A 21,975-nucleotide genomic window follows, 5' to 3' on the forward strand; every position below is an offset into this window, starting at 1 on the left:
TGAATTTAGCTAAAATACTGATTGAAAATTAAAACGGTCGAAGAAAGGAAAAACAGTTTGGATCTGCTGTATCTACAATTGTTTTGTATATTTGTTAAATTATATATTTATCCCGTTATGTCGCAAACGGCATTTGCTGAAAGATTGCCCATCTGCAGTGGACTGCATCAAGATTCTGGTTGTGTCAGTGTTACTCTGATTTTGAGGCTATTAAACGTGTTTACGTTTTCAAACTCTTTACTACTCGAAAAGTGCGTCATATCGCGTGGTGGTAGGATCGCGAAACTTTTTGGCTTACGTAAGGGGACTTCCCTCACCACGAGAGCCCCCGGACCTGTGTATACGACCATGGGGAAAAATTTTCTTTTCTGTACGTGCATTTGTATTTCTTGAAAATCTGTAGTAGGGAGCTAGGTTTTTGAAAGCGAAGAGCACCGCAGTTGTTCCGGTGTCCGAATCTTCCCCTCGGACCTTGAAAATCCAGGAAAGGGCCACGTGCAGAAATCGTGCTGGTTGGTACCCACTTACGCAGCAGGTCTTCAAGGTAAAGAGCCTCTAGCCGAAAGACTAATAGACGTAAGGGAAATTGGCAAACTGGACTCATAACTTCGGAATGACTCCTATTTTAGATGAAACTAACAAATTAGGACAATGCATTCCCAGTAGAACCTTCTGATTCTCACCAGGCCAAAAGACATGTTCGTCTAGGATTTCAAACGCTCGAATTAGGTCTAGCAGCGCTTTTGTGTAGTGATTTATGAGCAATCTAAGGTTCGCCCTATCTTGTCTGTCACATCCCTAATAGTATGGAACGTTCCGGGAACCTTCCCAGAGCGTGTAAAATGTCCGCCGCTTGAGAACGTTCAAGGAGCGTTCTACTAGGACCTGAGAAAAACCTTCCATTATTGTTATTTTTAACAATAATTATCTCGTAAACCGTAAGAGATAGGTAAAAATAGATGTCATTTTTTAGTTTTGAGTACCGCACATACTACATTGTAATATGATATCCATATCATAAGCTGAGATCAATTTAATCCTATCACTTACGGTTTATCGAATATTCACTGATAATAATAACATTAACAATAATTTATTTTTTAAGCGTTTCAGGGGAACGTTCCTTCAACGTTTCCAAGCGGCGGGCATTTTTCACGCTCAGGGAACGTTCTTGAATGGTTCTACTGGAACGTTCCAGGAAAGTTCCGCGCTATTAGCAATATACGAGTAGCTGGGTTGTGGCTGTTGAGAACCCCCTTCCTGAAACTATATTTAAAGCGTGGTAGGAGGGGTTGAGATTTTTTTAAAGAATTTTTATGAAGATAATAACTGTCAAACAGAATAAATTCAAAATTTTTAAATTTTAATTTAAAATTGTTTTATTCCGTTTATAAAAGATTCTAGGTTTAAAATATTACAAGTTTAAAATTCTGGTCGTTATTTAGTAATGGTCAGGGAAAAATATTGAACCGTTTTTTTTAATTCAACTATTTCGTATAAAATTAACTAGTTTAAATTTCGTATTTTGGTGTTTGATAATTGAACTAAAAAATTCGTCTATTTTAGTAGAAACTGGATCTTTCTCATGTTAGATAAAAGTGCAACTGTTTGGATAAAAATTTAACAATCTTGTTAAAAACTTTTCAGTTTAAAATGATACTGTTTAGTTGAAAATTTAACTATTTTATAGAAAATTTATTTATTTAAAATTCATATTATGGTGTTGAAAAGTCAACCGAAATCTTTCTTAGGTAAAAAATCAACTGTTTTTTTTATTTGTCTTTTCGATTTAAAAATTCGTCTGTCGTAGTAGAAATTTCATCTTTCCTTGATAATAATGCAACTGTTTGTTGAAAATTCGATATTTATGTTAAAAAGTCCTCCTTCTTAGTCGAAAACTTAAATGTTTTGTTAAAAGTTCAACCGATTCATAAAAATAGAGAAAAAATCTGAAAAAAGGATAGTAGTTTTTTATTTATTTTAAGGTGGGTCAGAAAATATACATTTACAAATGTCTGTCAAAAATCGAGCACGCAGCACGAGTGTCATGATGAGAATGCGTACCTCAAAGCCTCCAGAGCTTTGAGAAACTTAATCTTTTACTATACTTAATTAGGTAGAAAATTCAGAATATGAAGACGTATAAAAATACTGCGATCTAAAAGATATATATTTTGATAAAGTTTTATTAAAGCACTACAAATGCAAAGAATAAATATCCGAGCGCGAAGCGCGAGATTCAATAGATGCACGCCCTGGGCGCGCTCAAACTTCCGAGCTAACCAGCCGCGCGCGCAGCGCACGATGATAATGTGCCCGCCAGGGGGGCAGATTTTTAAAAATAGTATTCCACAAATCTTTTGGAGTTTCACATACATAAATACCTGACATTTTAAGCATAGGACATATTCCCCATCAAATCTTTGGGGAAAATTCAACAGTTTTTGGTTAATTTTCCAAAAAAGTTTAGACATTTTCCTAAATAATGTAAATCTACTTTTACAAAGTTTTAGGCAATATTCGAGACATTTTGGAGAATTTTTCCTATTAAAAGTTCTGGAAAATTCCTGGAAGTTTAGCTATTATTACACAATTTCATAGTGAATTTTCCTTATCGAATGTCGGGGAATATTCACCACTTTTTTGGTTAATATTCCACAAGAATGTTTGGGGAATTTTCCCTACTAAACTTTGGGAAAACTTCCCCGAAATGTGTGTGTAGAAGTTAGCGTCAACACAATTTTGAGGAAAATCCCCAAGACATTTTTTACATTGCACATATATGATTATAAAGGTGACCGTTGCTTTGGCTTTCAGATATTTCCGTCACAAGCGAAAATTCCGAGTACCTGCATCCAGATACCGCAGCTTTCGGTTTAACCGGAAGGGTTGGCGCATTAATTGGAATTCTTGCTGCTGTCAGCATATGTGTGGTAGCTACAATTTTCATTCTAAGGAGTCGGAAAGCATACAAAAGAGGTACAAACGGTCTATCTGAGGATAGCGACGTACGATTTTTGACATCAGATGAAATTTTAGATTTTAATGTTGCTAGACCAACAAATGACTATAATGATTTATGAATAAATAATAAGATGAAAGAACTTGCCACGAAAAATTTACCAGCATAAGGTTTCCGTGTGACGTAAAACCTTATATTATAATAAATGGCAGTTTTTAGAAAAGCAACAGAATGCAAAATTTGATTGAAACAAAAACGCTGAATAGGACAAAGTGACGAAACGACCGAAATGTGACAAGTTGCAAAACAAAAAATTGTACATTTTTTCAACTAATATAATGAAAATTACTTTCTATAAGAACATTGAGTTAATTTTTTACTGTATACGATAGTTTTGCAAAATGCATCCTGTACAGGAGCATAGATAAAAATACACGTTATTTTAGAATATATAACACTATTGTGTACCACAAATAATTTCTTCATTCCGCTAATTTTTCGTGACTTTTTTCAAAAACTAACAAAGATGGATTCTACGAATAATTTTTTAGTACAATGTAATTTTCTTCTCTATAAAGATACCTGGTCTTAAAAGCCTCTACTAGGCAACCTTGCATAAAGAAAGAAAACTTCTTTTTTCATTGGAAAGAGTACTTTTCTTTATGGCATTGTATGTAAAGTGTTTTACCAACTTTACATAGTCTATTACTCTATTAAGAACTGGGATTATCTACAGGATAGTTTGGTGTTGGTGTATTTACAGAACCCCAGAACCAAATAAGTTTACTTTGCTCGTGCCTTATGAAGAAAAGGAAAGGTCTATTTGCGATAAATCTCTTTTGACTACCAGTTCTTTCTATCGCAACAGCAGTTGCGGCCGCAGCTTCTGTTCCTTTCTCGTTTATGTTGATTTCCACTCTGTGCAAAACATCTTCCGCATATAATCCTGGATTTTCAATATCCGCACTGTTTCTGAGAGCATCTAGGCCGAATGAGGGTAAGTTGTGAGATTCAAGGAAGTTGAGGAAATCTTGGTCGATAGGTCTGCTTTGCCTTGTTACTCTGTCCTCCCTCGTAGCTGCAGTGACTGTTTCGCTCCCTTCGTTCTCGTGCTTTTCTCTAGGATTTCTTTGGATGTTAAAACCATTAGCCCATTGTTCTACGGTATAACCTCTACTATCGTCATACCTGATGTAATTTATCCTGCTGGGATTCGATTTCGATGTCTTATTTTCTTGCGTATTTTCTCCTAGTCTCGGTGGGAAGTAAAATCCATCCTGTGGTCGCAGTTGCTGGTCACGTCCACCTATTTTTGAGGAATCAGGGATCATCCCGTTTAGACCTGGTGAGAGAAGACTTAAGTCAGCCTTTACTGGATCAAACAACGTCTTTAGGCCAAGAGATTGGAATGCACGTTTCAGACTCAAAGAACTGGAAAGCTCCATTCTTGGAAACCCAACAATGCATGTTTGATTTTGTATATTTTGAATTAAGTTTTCGAGAATGTCTGGGTTCAATTTTCTTTCGAATGCTTTTAATGCAGCAGCTCCGGGTGCATTTGGAAGCAAAACATACATTGTCACCTGTAAGCAAAGAAATAGATTCTTATGTCTTTATTTATCTAAAATTCACTAAACTGACTCATATTGAGGCTGAATTAACTTTAATTGCAAGATCCTTGCAAATAGCATTTTCTAATGAAAAAAACAACAACTATTAACTAATTGAATTATTCTCCATACCTTTAACTGTTTGTAAGGTAATCCTAATATTTTGACACCTAATCTTTTATCTTCATAGAAAGGAAAATCGGCTCCATTGTACATCATGTCCACATTTACTGTTTGACCGGGCTCAATGTTGAAGGGCTTCCTGTAGAGCGTGACATTAAAATTTTGGAAATCTATCACATGTAATTTAGCTTGTTTCTGAATAATTTTATTACAGGTATTTGACAAACCTCATGGTAGCAAAATCTATGAAATATTGATCCCATTCTCCGTTGAAATACAAAGCTGATGCAAGTATAACGTCTGTTTCCGGGTTCGGTACAGAAGACAAGATTTTTGGTATTTTACCCCTAGTTCTATCCTTTACCCACTTGTTTATTGATTCCTTAGCTTTTTCTCCATGATTATGGAAGTCTAAACTTATAATTTCACTTTTATAGACGTTCTCATTGACTCCTGAAAATTCCGGTCGTATTGGATAGCCTTCCTGATAGCAAAACAATAAGAAAAATTAGGGTTTGTCTAATGACTTTGATTTACTAACAAAATTTTTGAAGATATTTATATTATTTCCAAATGGAATACAAGATAGTACTGCTACCTGAATAAAAATTCCGTTTGCATAAGAGGCTTCAGGCCCATTATTGGCTTTGTCCGTATCAATCATTGAAAGTAAGAGACCAAACATTTCGTGAACTACTTCTGAGTTTCTAGAAACATCCACACCTGACTCTAGGCCAAGAATTTTAGCAACTTCGTCAAAAGTCTTCCCTCCTGCTGCCAAAAGAACAATGGCCATAGTTCCCGATAAACTAATTGGGGAGAAAACTATGTTCTCTTGACTCCTGTGGCCATTCGAATTGTCCCTGGTTCTATAAATTGCTTCGTCCATGTCTAGAGCAAACTTCGTAATACCCTTGGAGATGATATTTGTTACCTAAAACATGATTTAATTCTAAATTTAATTCAAAACATCAAACAGGTACTAAAAATTCCTTATGACTTTGAAATACGATAACTCGGTCGAATATCAAGCTAGACGTTTGTTTTAAAACAAGTTAGAGGTTTATGAATTTCCGAAATTAGTGTAATTCATTACAAACTCACATGTTCGGTCCAGTTTTGAGGAAATACATGATGTAACTGAGGCAATTTTTTTTGTAAACTGTTATAAGTATTTACTGTTGAGGGAGAATTATATGCAGTCCTTGAGCTATCTTGGTTATAATATGGCACTGAAAACAGAGAATGATATTTACAATGTACTAAACACTAAATGTTACTTAAATATTAAATGATCTGTCCGGAAACAGACCAGCGAATCTCTAGTCGACTTGTGTACGCTGTAGCGTAAGTGTCGAACCACGTACGCGTCGCTTTTCAGGATGACAGAACACGCCGAAAAAAGAGTGTGCACTTTAATCGTTTTTATAGTTTGGAAACTAATACCATTATACGCCGGATTTATCATAATAAAATGATCTAATGTAACCATTTTTCGCAAGTTGCATATCTAACAAAAGCTGTCGTTCTTAGAATCACTCAAACGTAGTTGACAGAGTAAGCTCAGTTTATTGCAGTTGATTTCTTTCAATAAATAATCACTAGATGGGACAATGCTCTTAAAAGTGCAAGAATATTTTGAATTTTTTGCTGCTAATAAATCGTCGTTTCTCATTCTTTCTTGCAATTTTAAAATTAGCTTCTCCAATTGCTGTTTGACAACTTCCGGGCTTTGCTTTACAAATACATGGTTAAATTCTAGTCTCTCCAGTATGTGTTCAATTTGAGTTGCCTAGTTATACTTAATTTTATTTCATTTCAGTTGATTTAGTTGAATCAGTTTGTTGTAGCACCTCTTAATCAACCTTTCATCAGGCTTTAGACATTCTTTGTATGAAAATTTTTAAATGGTTAGCCAAATTCTCTTGCATTCCAAATGTCAATTAGGGCCTTTAGATCCTCATCCCTTATTTTTTTCATCAGATTATTATGTTTTTCTTTTGCTTTTAAGAACTCGCCTGATACTTAGCCCGTGAAGTTTAACTCTTTAGCCCTTTTCAAGCTTTTATTGAATTCAGCTTTAGATGTTCCGTACTGTTCGTCCTGCCAATATTTGCTCCTTACTTTATTTTCATTACTTGTTGGTCTTATTCTACAAATATCAGCATTAGTCGCCGCAACTGTAATTGAAATTTCTAGCCTTGAACACAGTTGGTCAATTGGTATTTCTTTATTTTGCATAATTTTTATGGATCCTAAATGATCTGTATTGTTTGATGGTGAAATTATCTTACTGTCCCTTAGGTAAGGAAAAGAAGCTAGCTTAACGCACATCAAGTCAATCGTACTCGTACCCAGGTGATTTAAAAATGTAAATTTCGCTGGCGCATCGCTGGGAGATCCACCATTCAACTTTACAAAACTTTCCGATTTCATTACGCTTGTCAGCAGCCTACCTCTATAATTTACTTCTGAATCGCTACTTGTTCTAACGCCTGATAGTGGGGATCCCTCTACAGTCAATGGATCCAACTGATCGATGCCTCCCACTCTAGAGTTGAAGTCCCCGCCAATTATAATAGGCAGTGAGTTATCCCCCCTTTCTAAATTACAGATAGTATCAGAGAACACATAGCAGGGAACACATATTAGCAACTTCTAAAACATTTAAAATCTTCATTACGTTGTTAATAAAAATATTTATACCTCCACTCGTTCTTCCAATACTGTGATCCCTTTCTGCTGGGCTCAGAAGTGTTTGATAGTTCTTGAGGAATGCTGGATTCAATTTCAATATTGATGACAGCCATGTTTACGTGACTCCGATTATGTCGTAGTTTAATAGTTTAGTTAGTTTAAGTGGTTGTGTTTTGATCTTGGTGGGTAACGTGTTCGAAATGTTTTTGTTTTTGCTTTGAAACTTATCGAGCACTTTCTTATCTCCTACAGATTTTTGGAAGATAAATTGAACCATACTGTTTCTCATGTTGTATTCTTTCCTCTTGTGGTACTTCCTTTTTGGCTTTATAGTGTTCCTATTCTTTATCTCTTGTCTTTCAACAGCATCTTCCTTTGACATCTACTCAATATCATCGCTGCTTCTATCTCGCTTCTTTGAAGCCTTTGCTGTCTGTAGAAAATTAGTAACCTCCTCAAAGTCGCAAGTTGACGTTGCAACGTTAAAATTTCGTCGCAAACTTCTATTAGATGGAAGTTATCTCTAAGCTAAGATTCTACATCCAGTTATCTCAGTTCCTTGAAGAGTGGTACCAGTTGTTTCCTTTTTTCCTGTGTGTTCTTGGCATAATCATCTGAGATGACAATGCTCGTCTCTTTCAATTTGTCCTTTCTCCCATAATTTCTTGTTTCTTGATAAGTGAAGTGAACCAAAGAAGAATAGGTGGTTTTGGATTTGTTGATTCTCCCTTTAAGACCTTGGCGTATTTTAGATCACCGATGGTGATGTTAACTTCGAGCGTTTCCTTGATGAAAGTGATCATGTGATTGATTAACATGCGTGGATGAGCTGCAGCTTCCAATCCGAAGGAAATGATGTTGTACCTTCTAGATATGCTCTCGTCCTTAATCTCTACATCCTGGATGGTTTGTAGTAGGTTTTTACAAGTTTGGTTTTCTTTTTTGAGTTTGTCAATCTCCCCTGTATATTTCTCCAGTTCATCTTTTATGGGTTTTACTTCCTGCTTCACAATTTCTTGAACTTTATCCCCGATGCATTCTAGAATTGAATTTTTCCAGGAATCTAGAATTCCTTCAAACTGTGAAATTGAGATTTTTTAATTTTTGTATTTTTGTCTAGGCTACCCTCCATTTTTCCTGGACTTTAAGTCCCAAATCCTTGATGCTTCTGTCAGACTTTTAACTTGTTTTACTGCTGGATATAGGTTCCACACCGTAAAAAACACACCATTTACTGTTCCCGGGATCAAAATTTATCTAAAATACCACTCAAATTTCACTGTGTTCAATTAATTATTCAGAATCTCGCATAAAACTACAGAGCGATTCGCCATCCTAAAAAATATTGATATGAAAATGCTAATCTGTATCTCCGAAGAAATTGAAATTAAATTTAAATTAAATATTGTCCGCCTTAACCGAAAGTGTCTAGTGACCTGGAAATCCTTGACAACCTGGAAGTGTCCTTTAATTTATTTTACGTTCCCGAATTTTTATTTTCTTAAAGAAACAATAGGTTTTTGAACGTGTTCTCTGCTGAACGAAAAAAATTTCCGATTCTTCTTCAACCTTAGCAACAATTTAATGACATTTTTTTAAATCTTATAAAAGTCAGGGAATTTCTATAAGGGGCACTAAATTGTTTAATTTGGTTTATACAAGATAATATTTTTAAAATGTAACAAGACCGAATTCTAAAGTTTATTGTAAACCTTTTTTTGTTCCAAAATTAATTTTTTTAACTAAAAATGTAACTATTCAATTTTTGATAAAAAATTGCCTTTATCAAATTGATATTTTTCAAAATGAATATTCAACTGCTTGTGGAAAAATTGAACAACATCGTTGAAAATTAATTTTATGATTGAAGGTTCATCTCGTTGGTTAGAAATTAAACTATTTTGTTCAAAATTCGTTTTTTTTCTGTTTAAAATTATTTTTTTTCCCAAAAACGTAACTTTTTAATTTATGGTAGAAAATTGATCTTTTTCAGTAAAAAATTCAAATATTGATTCAAAAATCCTGGTTAAAAATTAATTTTTTTGAACAGAAAATGTAATTATTCCACTTTTGGTTTAAAATTAATTTTTCAATCGAAGATTCAAATATTTGTATAAGAGTTGAACCATTTTCTAGAAAAAATTCTTTGCTGAAAATTTAATTGCTTAATTGAAAATTTAACTATTTTGTTTAGATTCTTTTTTTTTCTTTTTTTTTATATCAACAGCAACAAATTATTGAATTAAAAAAAGTAATTAATTTTTTCTTAAAGTTGAAGAGATTGGCAAAAAATGAGAAACCATTTTTTCACACTAAAAAAAGTTACCTGGAAAATGTATTTTTTATCCAGGAAAACCTGTAAAAGTCCTGATTTTTTAAATAAATGCTAGACACCTTGCTTTATTACATATACTAAAATTTATTGAAAATTAATTATTTATTATTTTTACAAAACATTGAATTCTCATACCTGCTTTCGTCATTCTGTCATATTCATCTGGGTAGATAAGAAGTTGTGCCCTCGTGCAAATCAGCACACAAAATAGTATCAAAAAGCGTTCCATGCCTGAAATAATGTTAGAGCAAATAATTTGTTATTCGTGTAAAAAATAAAAAAGTAATTAATGATACTATTAAATAATAAATAAATTTATTAATATATTATTTTTATTCATACGTTTTCCTTTATCAACATAATTACGATTTTTAATTATTGATATTTAAATATATTAAATAATTTATCTTGAATATTTAAGTTTTTTTAAATAAAAATTTTAACTTGTCAAATTTAACTTAATTTCTGATTTATAAATAATTTTTGTTCAATAATTAGAATATTTAAAATACAAAAAATAATATGTCATTGAATTTTTTTTAAATAAGATCAAAATAACTTATAGAAGGCTCAATAAAAATTGGATGAGCCTTATGTGACACAACTTTATAATTTTTATTTTTTGAAACTTTCATTTTAACACAAATAGTGGAAAAATCTATTTTTTTTTGTATCTTCATGGCAGGTTTTTTCTGGAAGGCAAGGCTAGATAAGAAAATATTTTCCTCTGAATTGAATTGTTATAATAAAATAAAATTAACAAATAGTCTACATTATTTTTATTTTCACATTCGTATGCAAAGTAGATTTTTGATTAAAAAATATTTAAATTAATTATTTTATTTTGTTTAATTTTGCTCAATTTATATAGTTAGTGATGTTTAATTATGAAAAGTTGCCTTCTGCTATGTTTATTATTGTCATATACAGAATAAAATGTTCATTTTATTTAAACAATGTTTCCCTTTAAATCGTAAAAAGTTCTACTTTCTAGAATTAGTTACACATTTGTCGAATGTTGATGGTTATATATTAATTCAGGTTATTTGAAAATTAATTAAACGATTTTCGCTTGTGAAAACAATTTTTCTCCTATAAATCTTGAAAAGTTACTGCTTTTCAAAATAAAAAAACTCATTTTATAAATTCTAAGAGTGATATTTTTTTTTAAAGACAGTTTTCAATTACTTAAACAAATTGAATTTGTTTAAAAATGTTTTTTTTTTCTGAAAATGTTGAATATTTGATAAATGCTCAGAGTGGTATTTATTGTTACAGACAGTCTGCAATTATTAAAAAAATTTATTTTATTTTTCAGTATTTTTTTATTTCAAAACTTATTCCCAAAATGTTCAATCCATAATCATTTTTTGATTATGGACACTTTTTACTTGCAACATTTTTGCCAACAAAATTTAAAACATTTTAAATTGTTTGAACAATTTTTAAATATATTGAACAAAAAATATTTCTTTTAACATTCGTTCATTGGGCCATCAGTTCTAGAAACTAATAAATGTTTACGATTTGCAGTTAAAAAACGTTTTTAAAAAATAGTAATTGATACGTATTTTGCAATTTATGAAAAAAGAATTTCACACAGTTATGCGTATTTGAATTTATTGCTTTATTTTTCAAAATCCCTGAGAAAATTTCGAAAATTTTCAAAAGTAACAAAATGGCGGCGGTTTTTCTGAAAATACTGAAAGTCGTTGTTCTCAAAAAATTAACACTTATATTTTTTGTCAATTTTTCAAAATTTGTACTTCACAAGGAACATACCTTGTGAGTTTTATGCGGGCTTAATAACGAAAAGACGTTACCAAAATAGTTTGCACAGAATTATAATCTGATACAAGATTTATAAAAAAATTCTCTTGATCACGAAAATGGCTGAGTCCGCATAAAACCTATAGAATATATTTTTTATATAAACAAAAACTTGTAAATTTTTCTTTAATAAAAAATGTGTGGTTTTCTCCCTTTGTCAGAAATATTGTCCATATATTTCTAATCCTTCAACTTGTTTTTTGAAATTTTATATATAAACGAACAATTGAAATTAAAAAATGTCTTTGATCATTTTTTTTCTATCATTCTGTGATAGTTTAATGTCTATGCAAATTTAGATTTACAATAATAGATAGAATAGACTGTGCACAGAAAAACTTTTTATGATATAGTTAATAATAAGAAACCGCAGTTTCCTGAAAGAAATATTAATTTTTTTTATTTTCTCGGAAGCGGTATAAGAGATCATGAATGAGTAAAGCAATTTTTTGTAGAACTTTTTTAACTGTGCAAACTATTTCCTCAACATTTTTTCGTATCTATTGTTGTGAGCAAAAAAATACGAAAATTTGATTTTATGAAAAAAATTCTCCTGGACACTGACGTTATTTAGCCCAAATAAAATTCAAGAGATATTTTCCTTAAATATCTTAAATAGATCAAAAGTTATAATACTTCAAAGAAAAAATTGGGTTTTTTTGAAAAACAAAGAAGAAAATTAAATACGCATGACTTACTACAACAAAATTTCCCGCAAATCGCAAAAATACGTTTCGCCTAATTTCCTCTAAAAATCAACAAAAATGGCCCCAAGACATTCTGCGACTTAAAGTGTAGAACCTGCCTAATTTGAAATGGATTTGGTCAAATATGTTGAACAAGAATAATTATTCTTAAAATTCATCAACTGTATCATTAATCCCAAAAAATAATAACTTTTCACGACTTACAATCGAGAAAAAATGGTTTACACCTATAATAATTAATGAAAAAATCGAAAATTAGTTTAAAAATAGTTGGAAACTTATGTCTTAACGAATAAAAACAATTAATTTTGCAAAAAATTAAAAAAGAGTTTTTGGCGCTAATTAGGATTTTTTGCAGTTTATTTACTACAAATTGTTTTAATAGATGAAATACTAATGTTATCTTATAATTAGATGGTTACATGAATTGTTTAAACAATTTATTTTTCTTTTAAGCAATTTGCTCTTAGAATAGAGTTAAGAAGGCGCATTGCTTTCCAAAATTCTCAACTAATATTTAACTTTTAAATTATAGCGAGGCAATTATCTATTAAATTTAACATAAATAAGTTTTTAACAAATTTATTATTATTTATAATAATATTAATAATATAGTTCTAAGATAATGCTAGAAAGTTTCAGTTTTTTCTAAAATTTTCAACTTTGTCCATTTCCAATTAGAGTGGGTTAGTGATAGATAGTAGTGGTTTTTTCCAAATTTTCAGCTTCTCTTTGACTTTTTAGTTAGGAACAAATAATAAGTATTAATTTTTCTAAGTGCTCCATATAGAAAACTTAAGGAATATTTCAAATTTCTGTTTTATTTCAGAAAAATAAATTTACAAAAAAGAAGGAGATTGTTAAAGAAATAAATCTCTATTTTTTATTTATTATTAGCACATTATTTAAAAAATACAGCAAAGCAAAATTTTTCAGAAAAAACTGCAACTGTCTAGCAATTATCTTAGAAAAGATAGTTACAAACTATTTTAAATTGTTCAAACAATTATGTTTGTTGAATTGCAATAATTTTGACCTCGCCAAGTGAAAAATTGAAGAAAAGTTGAATATTTCAGAAAAGACCGCAACTATCTAGCATTACTATCGCAGAAGATAGTTTTGAACAATCATAATTTGTTTAAAAAATTATGCTTGTTAAATTTGATTAATTTTATTATATTATATTCGTTAACTTGAATTAATTATCACTCTTATTTAAAAGTAGTCAAAAAATGGATAATTTTATAAAAACTGCAACTTACTAGCATTATTCTAGGAGAATATTATTATAAATTAAAATCAATTTTTTAAACAATTATTTCTATTGAATTTAATTAATTACTATCTCGCTCTAATTGAAAAGTTCAAAATAAGTTGAAAATTTTGGAAAACAGCGCTTCTTTCCTACTCTATCCTAAAAGACAATCGCTAAGAACAATAGTAAATTGTTTAAGCAATTTATTTGGAAATCTCATTATTAGTAGAAAGTAGTATTTTATGTATTAGAACAGTTTGTGTTAATAAAACCACACAAAATCATAATTAGTGCCAGAAATTCGCAAAACCCATTTGTTCACTTATGGTGTTTTTAACCCTATAAAACAGACTTATTGGGGTAATATTTTATTCATATTCTTATGCTGATTTTGAAAAAAAGTGTTAAGTTTTAACTCGATTTAACTAATATTGACGATTCTGAATAAAATTCACAAAAACATTTTTTTTCTTATGGGAAATACGCAAATACGTGAGTAGTAAATTACAAGTATGAAGCGACAGCCTCCTACCTTCAGTCGCCCGCCGTCTGTTTAGACTTGCCCCTTCCCCCTCCACTACGCCCGGATGGCGTAGTGGTGCATGTTTGTCTCGGCCCACTCAGAGAAAAACTTGAGTTGATTTAACAAAACGGTTCGTTTGACCTACTTTGTTTGTTGAAACTAAAAATTTGGTCAGCTAAAATAAACCTTTTGTAATATTTAGAAAACACAACGAACTATTTTGGTCAATTTAAGGTAATTATTTATTTGAGCATGTTTAATTGATTCAACCAAATGAATGTCTCAAGCGGAATACATCATTTATTAGAAAATTATTTGGTTAAAGTAACGAGATAATTTGGTTGATTCAACCAAATACTTCCATTAACTACGCTAAACATATCGAAACAGATGAGGTCAGCCCACGCTGGTGGCCAGTTTGCGCGCCGAAAAGTGTCGAAAAGAGGGTGTGCTGTGTCATCAATTTATGAAAAAAATGAGTTCTACCAACACCAGGACAATCAGAGAGTCAAATTTATTGCAAAACTGGAGTCTGTAACAACATCCAGAACATTTTGAAGGTTATTACAACCTTCAGTTCGCAGGATGCAGTTTAGTTCACCGGTACAGGCTATGTGACGTACAAATCTATAATTGATCAAAGAACCCCAAACAAATGTATAGAAAAAGCCTTTCTGTCAGATTTGGTGAAAGTTTGTTTTTCTGATCCTGCAAGTAATATGCGTATCAAGAGTTTTAATTAATCAGAAGGACTTTTTCCATAAATTTTGTACGAATTTTGATACGGCGGTTGCTGATTCAAACAAAATATTTGTTTGTATCAACCAACATATTTGATTGGATCAACCCAAATATTTCTTTGGATCAACCAAAATATTTATTGTAATCAAAGAAACTTTATTAACCAAAAAATTTTGTTGAATCAACCAAACATTTGATTGAACATATAGCAATGTATTTATTTGTTCGATAAAACCAAATTTTTGTTGAATCAACCAAACTTTTTTAGATAGATAATAGATAGAATTTCCGGGAAGTCTATGCTTGTGTATGGTTGATGGAATTTCGGAAATACTATATAACGCAATATTTTTAAGCTGCCCTCATTGCTTCTAAAATTCTAGAAACTTATTTGAACTTATTTTCTAAAAGAAGAAGAATATTAATAGCTTGCATATAAAATATTCATATACTTAAAATTAGCGATTATTGCTATCATTATTGCCATAAAATATTATATGATATGGTAATTATTAAAATTGTATACTATAAGATAGTCTTCTAATTTTTCCAAGGGCATATGTTTCCTAATATATATTATCTAAACATAGAAAATCATGTAGCTATTGGCAGTTGAGTCTATTATTTCTAAAATACAAATGCAAGTAAAATTAGAAGAATTTAGTCAAGATTTTGGGTTCACTTAAACGCTGAATACAGAAATCAATTTTGATTATTCAGTATGATTTTGTATATCTTATGAACGAATAATATTTCATAACTGGATAGTTACTAATAATAATTGGTGAAGTTGATGGGGTGGAATTCTTCAGAAATGAATTTGTTGAAATTATAAATAACTACGTGTTTTATATGTTAATATGAATATAATATAAAAATTTTTTCAGGTGCTAATGTTATTTTTCTTGAAAATATATACAATAGTCTCTTCACATTACTTTTTCTTCAGAACAAAGAAGCAATTTTTACGAACTTTTAACTTAAATGTAAGCCCTTATGCTCGTTTTTTCTATTTTGTCTTCTATGCACCAATTAATTTTCTACCAAATTTGTTAATATAATAAGTAAGGTCTGATGATGAGACCAGAACTGCACTCGAAACGTAAACCTAATTGTAATCCAAAACTTAATTTCGTACAACTTTTCAATGATCTAGAAGTCGTTCGAGATGTGTTTTGATTAGCGGCATCCGTTGGTTTCTTACTTTCTTTTAGACGTACAAACAAAAAGACCCTGCTATCTTACGTAGTCTCTTCAAAACAATAGGTAAGAATTTGATCTGCTTTCTAATTAAGAGTAAATTCATTGTTTTTTCAGTTAATAATATCGCTTAAACTAAAGAACATTTTATGTATCCTCGTTTTTATAATTCATTTCTGAAAGAAGACTTTGTAAGAGATAAAGCATACTGACTCAAATAGCATGGTCTTATCAATTGTTATTTTTGTAAATGTTTAAACCATTCTGACTTCCTGTAGCAAACTTTCCCTCACATACAAGCTTTGCTTTAATTTTAAAAGTTAACGGAAAAACTTGCTTTTCGAAAAGGCATGAGAAATATCATATTGGATTGTATAAGGACTGAAGTGAATCTCCCGTTCAATACGTTTTTGTACCTTGCAGAAAATGTTGTAAAACTTTGTATCTTGTGAATCTTGACACAATCTCTTAGAAACATGAAAAAAGTGTATTAGAATAAATTCATGTTGGAACATTGGATTGGGATGAAATAAGGGTTTTCGCTCTTCACGTTAATCTACAAGGTGCTTATTATGTGTAGGTATGTTTGTATTGCAATAAAGGATTTCTATGTACACAATATTTTGACTGCCTGAACTCTTTTTTATCATATTTTAAGATTTTTCAATCTAAGACAGCTTAAATATCAGATTTTCAACGAAATACTTTCCTAAAAATCTTAGGATATGCATATATAGCGTTCAGTTTAAAAAGACTTGTGAATGTATAACAGGGTTTGGAAAATAGAAATATAATTGCAAGCAATTTTTCATGCATAATCTGAGCTGACGGACGAAACAATGAATCATTTCATCACGTTTTTTGCACAGTAAGAAAATAGTTTTTATATTTTATTCACAGGTTTTAATTGCAAATAAAAACATATATGCAAAAAACACAACATGTTTTACTTTGTGCAATAATATTACTCAATTTTAACATATAGCATTTATGTACATTATAACTGTCACTATTCAGTAGGGTTTTTCATGATCAATACTTCCTGTACCCAGTGTCAAAATATTTACAGAGATGTAAATCTGCTCATTCATCAAAATGCAAACTTGTTCCGGCGACATGTGAAAATTGTGCCTAATAACTATTATTATGCGCTGTTTTTATCAAATCAACTTCACCGGAACACGTTTGCATTTCTGTAAATAAGCAAACCAACCTCTCTGTAAATATTTTAAAATGAGGTGTAGGAAGTATTGATCCTGAAAAACGCTACTGATGTTCTTTCTAAAACTAATCTCGGAAGTTAGACACACCTAAATGAGATTAAACCTTTTGCACAATTAAAACGTCAAAGACCAAATTTTTTTGTTCAAACATTTATAAAAATTAAAAATTTATAAGACCATGGTATTTCAGTTCCTGTCTTTTCTCGAGTGCGAACAAAGACATTGTTAACCTTCGAATTCAATAAATGGAGCTTTTTCACCAATTTTCAGATCGATTTTTAGAAACATAATCTCTTACAAAGTCATCCTCATTATACAAATAAAAATCCAAGGCGAACATACTGATGACTGGAAACATTTTCCTGGGTTGAACCTTTTTTGCATAATCCATTACACAATATAACTGGTTAGGAATTAGATTACTGAATATCTTTCTTAAAATTATTAAACTGAGACAGAGAAAGTCATAGACTTCGCTGCTGTTCTAAAATAATCGATTTTCAGTTAACTTTATAAACTTTTAAACAGTTGCAGTCGTTGATATATTAATTTACTTGGTTTATCTTTTACGAAAATTTTCGTTATCCTACCAGATGTTACTATTGCATAAACATAATGAATGTCAGTGCTAACATTTTCTAAAATTTTTAGGTAATATCTACGATTCTACGTTAAAGAACAGACGATACATACGTGCCAAGCGTTAGAATGTAAGAACAGAAAATTTCCTCCTGCTTCTCTCAAACTTCAGTTGAAAGTGGGATGGAGAATCTGTCCGAAGTGCCAAAACATATTTCATTTAAATAAAGCTTAGATAGTAAAAGCACATAAATGTGACTTTTCTACAAGATGTCAATATATGAAAAAGTAGTCATAGATCTTCAATGATTATGATAAATTTGATTCCATAATTTATTAGATACCCATTTCTGTTCTCTAAAATCGCTGATATTCTGATTTGGACCCCTTCCCTTTACTTGTTTTTCGTTATATTTATTTCTAAAAATGATATAGAAATTGAACGAAATTTTTCTTTAAGAGCAGTAATGGTAGAGTGAAATAATTTATTTTTATTCTGAAAATTGAGCTACATGTATCGAATAAGGGAAAAAAATGCAAAACGTTCGTCCTCTTGTTGAAACTGAAATTGGAAGATATTTAATTGTTCTTCGGAAGATAAGGTGCATTGAAAGAAACCATCAAGTTTAAAAAAAAAAAAAACTTGTAAACCTCGTAGTTTGCATTTATGAAAATGAGGAAATATTTGACGAAAAACTTTCTGCAATTTAGATGCATGAAAAAGTTTCGTTTTTCCTGAATTTGAAGGATATTTTTATTATTTTTCTTCTACTTTTTTTTAATACAAATATTAAAAGAGGTTTCTTTTTGTTTTTTATGAGAAACATTTTTAAAGTCTTTAGTCGTATTTGTCAAAACATAATAGAAAAGCACTTTACGCATTACAAAATTCTTGTACACACCTTCCATCCTTAGGTTTAACCAATTCTCTAGATGTGGTCAGGCTTATGATCCATAAATTGCATACCGATTTATAGGTGTAACAATTTTTACCTTTTCAATTAAGTGTAATAGTTTTATTTTTGAAAATGTATAATATCAAATTTGTAACAGAATTTTAATTTGATTCAGATATCGAAAGAGTAATTGAAAAACTTATATTTTGTTACTGGAAGATATTTGAACCAAAATTTTTATAATTAAACTTATTAGGAGAAACTTTCTTTTTTATCTTAAAATTTTTCTATATTTCAAAGAAAAAACTTGAATGATTCTGAAATAACTGTCCATCTGTACGTGAACATGATTCGATATTTCGATTTCAACAGTATTACACTGGAGAAATTAATTTTTTTATTTGACTTTCATTTAAGAAAACACTAGCCAAAAACTAATGTACAATTCTATTAAAACAAAAATCTTCTATGTATTTCATTACTTTAAATTATATTTCCAAAGATATTCTTTCTTTCTCCATATGCCATCTCACATTTTTTAGTCAGATTGCGATATCTACGAAACTGCTGGAAGCTATTCGTATTAAAATTTCGGTGCGCTTATCCACGATCTTTCATTATTTTTCTTCTAAAAATTAAGCATGATTAAAAGAGAATCTTTTTTATTTTATTTTGTTTTGCAGACGAAAATTTAATATATTTCTTATTACACAATATATTTTCTTTGTCCTGCATATAAGAGAATGGCATTTCAAATTTTTTTATTATTTATCTTCAGCCATAAGATATTTTTATTTTCTTTGCGAATTTTCTTACCTTTCAATAACTTTCCAATTGATAAACAAAATTTTTAAGAGACTGTAACCTGGTTAATAATACATTGGTTTCAATGATGAAACGACAACATAACAAATTTCTTTTTGTTTACTATCAAATTAAACTAAGCGCGCCGACAGTTTTCTAAATACCCTTTAAACGACTTTCAGACGCTCGAGAGTTTGAGCGCACCTACGGCGCGACGCGGTGCGCGACTGACGGCTGTCGCACTCCGCGCTCGGTCTTTGCAATTCTCCCACATTCGTGCACAGACCTTTTAAAATCAAAGGTCAATGGATCGGCAACTGCAATTTGATGAATGTGAACTCTCTTTTGTTAAAGCTCTTTCGGATTTAACGGACACATTTTCATCACGTATATCGTGCTTCGCACTCGATTTTGTCGCAACTTTCAACTTTTCTACATTATACTCAACACTTTTATATCAAACATAATACATTTTTTATGTAACTCTGCAGATATTGCAAAATAAAGCGCAAATTGTATTTATCATGATTATTTTAGTATTTGTTTCTTATTTTGCTTTAAATTATATTTTAAGCTGCGCTGAAACATGTATCATTTCAAAAAATTTATATCATTACAATTCATAATATGCATAAAAATTAAAACATACTAATTCTTATTTCCTTGTTTTTATAATTAGTTTTATTTTCAATCTTTTTTTTACGATTAAAGAAAAACTACTGCGCATCTGGATAGAGTCTAATACACGAACCTATAATGGATCATATGTCCTCTTTCGTCATTTGTGTCCTTTTTCCAAAAATTTCATAATTTTATTTTCAATCTTATTTTTCACGATTGAAAGAAAATCTACTCGTCCTATCTAAAAAAAGAATAATAACCAATTTATACATCTTTGTGGGCGCACAACATTTTTCTGTTAATTTTAGTTCGTACCTTGTGTCATTTTTTCCAAAAATTTAATGTTTTTCATTTTTAATGTTATTTTTTGGAAGAGAAACTTTTGCGTAATTATTTTTTTCATAGCTTATTTCGTTTGTGAAAACATTATTATTTTATTTTTATTGTTTTTACACATAAAAAAAGTGCGCATCCTATACAAAATAATCGTTAAAAATTTGCGGGTCTTTTTTCTATAAACAAGTTTTGTCTTATTTTTTTCGTAGCTTGTGTCTCCAGTCCAACGTTTTTAATTTTTTAAAAAATTTTTAATGTTGTTTTTTTACGACTAAAAACAAAAACTACGCGTTCTATCGATAAGTGAAATTTTAGGTAAAACCAATAAGTTCTCATTGGGATGACAATGTAATAATAGACCCAAAAGTCGATAGTTACATAATTTTATATTTTATATTTTATATATATATATATGTCTTTGGACAAATTAAAAGACTATCTTACAGTACACAATTTTAATAATCACCATATCAAATAATAGTTAATAGTGATAATCATAATAATAATAATAATAATCGGTAATTTGAAGTATGTGTATTTTTTAGATGGAAGCTATTTATCCTCCTCTTCTTTTAGAAAATAAGTTTTTTTTTATTTAACTTTGAAATTGATTTCTCAATTAAAAGTCACTAAAGTAAAATTATAGAACTAAATAAATTCCTTTCAGCAGTATTCTATAATCTTAGAAGCAATAAAGACAGCTTTAAAATATTGCGTCATATAGTTTTTTTGAAACTTTATCAGCCCTACGCAAGTATACACGTTCCGGAAATTCTAGCTATTATTATCTGTGCGCAAACGCGCGCTTACTTTTGTATTCATTTTTAATCATTTACCCAATTTTCGAATAACTGTTTATTTGTTAAAATGTTTTACCACTCAAACTTTCGCTGAATTAGAATCTAAAATGATGTATTCATAATGAATCCATATAACTTAGAATTTACGATTACTATTAGTAATATTAAAGAGCGAGGTATGATTCGAAGATTTTAGTGCACGATATGTTAATTTATTGTTGTGAAAAAACATAATTGTTGTAAAATGATATTTGTACAAAATCATTCTAAATTAATACCTACAATCTAAAAAATCATATTCCAAATCTGATTTTCAGTTTTCAATATGAAAATGAATGGAATGTTCAAATAAATGTTAATGGGAAAAAAACGGCGTGTCAATATACATTGCTAACAAAATAAAATCATATGTACCTATAATTTACAAAAATTGAATTTAAATACTCATTTTACGGCCAGCTACGTAAATCAATGCAACAAAAAATATCGCTAAATCATTAAAACAACATCTATAATTTTTCAAATAATATTCCGATCCGAGATTCAGTAAACGTAATAAAAATCATTGAATATATATTTTTATTGAAAATCTTAAATAATTCAGAAAAAAACAGCTTACTACAATACATCGGTAAATAACACAGGCCAACAATTCTCAGAACCAGAGACCAGACCTACTATACCCGAAGGTTTTTGCTGCGCTGAATCCGAATCTGACCTCAGAAAAATTCCA

At 30.3% G+C, this 21,975-nt stretch overlaps 2 protein-coding genes across 5 annotated transcripts in view; one reads left to right on the top strand and one right to left on the bottom strand.

Annotated features, from left to right (window-relative positions):
- Positions 1 to 3,317, top strand: part of LOC117174108 (MAM and LDL-receptor class A domain-containing protein 2-like) — a 35,006-nt gene extending 31,689 nt beyond the window's left edge. The window contains exon 11 of the mRNA XM_033362863.1: positions 2,818 to 3,317. Within this exon, the coding sequence (XP_033218754.1) occupies positions 2,818 to 3,083 (266 nt within the window). The 3' untranslated portion in view covers positions 3,084 to 3,317. The remainder of the gene's footprint in view (positions 1 to 2,817) is intronic.
- Positions 3,318 to 3,327: 10 nt separating this feature from the next.
- LOC117174107 (leukocyte elastase inhibitor) overlaps positions 3,328 to 21,975 on the bottom strand; it is a 25,673-nt gene continuing 7,025 nt past the window's right edge. Inside the window, exons 2-8 of one of the 4 annotated variants that reach the window (XM_033362862.1) lie at positions 9,863 to 9,958; positions 5,800 to 5,927; positions 5,294 to 5,629; positions 4,923 to 5,179; positions 4,705 to 4,834; positions 4,151 to 4,545; positions 3,328 to 4,081 (exon numbers count right to left, since the gene is read on the bottom strand). In XM_033362862.1, coding sequence (XP_033218753.1) covers positions 3,676 to 4,081; positions 4,151 to 4,545; positions 4,705 to 4,834; positions 4,923 to 5,179; positions 5,294 to 5,629; positions 5,800 to 5,927; positions 9,863 to 9,956 — 1,746 coding nt within the window. In that variant the 5' untranslated portion in view covers positions 9,957 to 9,958 and the 3' untranslated portion in view covers positions 3,328 to 3,675. Of the gene's footprint in view, positions 4,546 to 4,704; positions 4,835 to 4,922; positions 5,180 to 5,293; positions 5,630 to 5,799; positions 5,928 to 9,862; positions 9,959 to 17,899; positions 17,978 to 21,975 lie in introns of all 4 variants that reach the window. The other 3 variants (XM_033362861.1, XM_033362860.1, XM_033362858.1) reach the window with 3 other exon arrangements.

This window comes from Belonocnema kinseyi, chromosome 6, assembly GCF_010883055.1.
Source record: "Belonocnema kinseyi isolate 2016_QV_RU_SX_M_011 chromosome 6, B_treatae_v1, whole genome shotgun sequence".
Classification (NCBI taxonomy): domain Eukaryota; kingdom Metazoa; phylum Arthropoda; class Insecta; order Hymenoptera; family Cynipidae; genus Belonocnema; species Belonocnema kinseyi.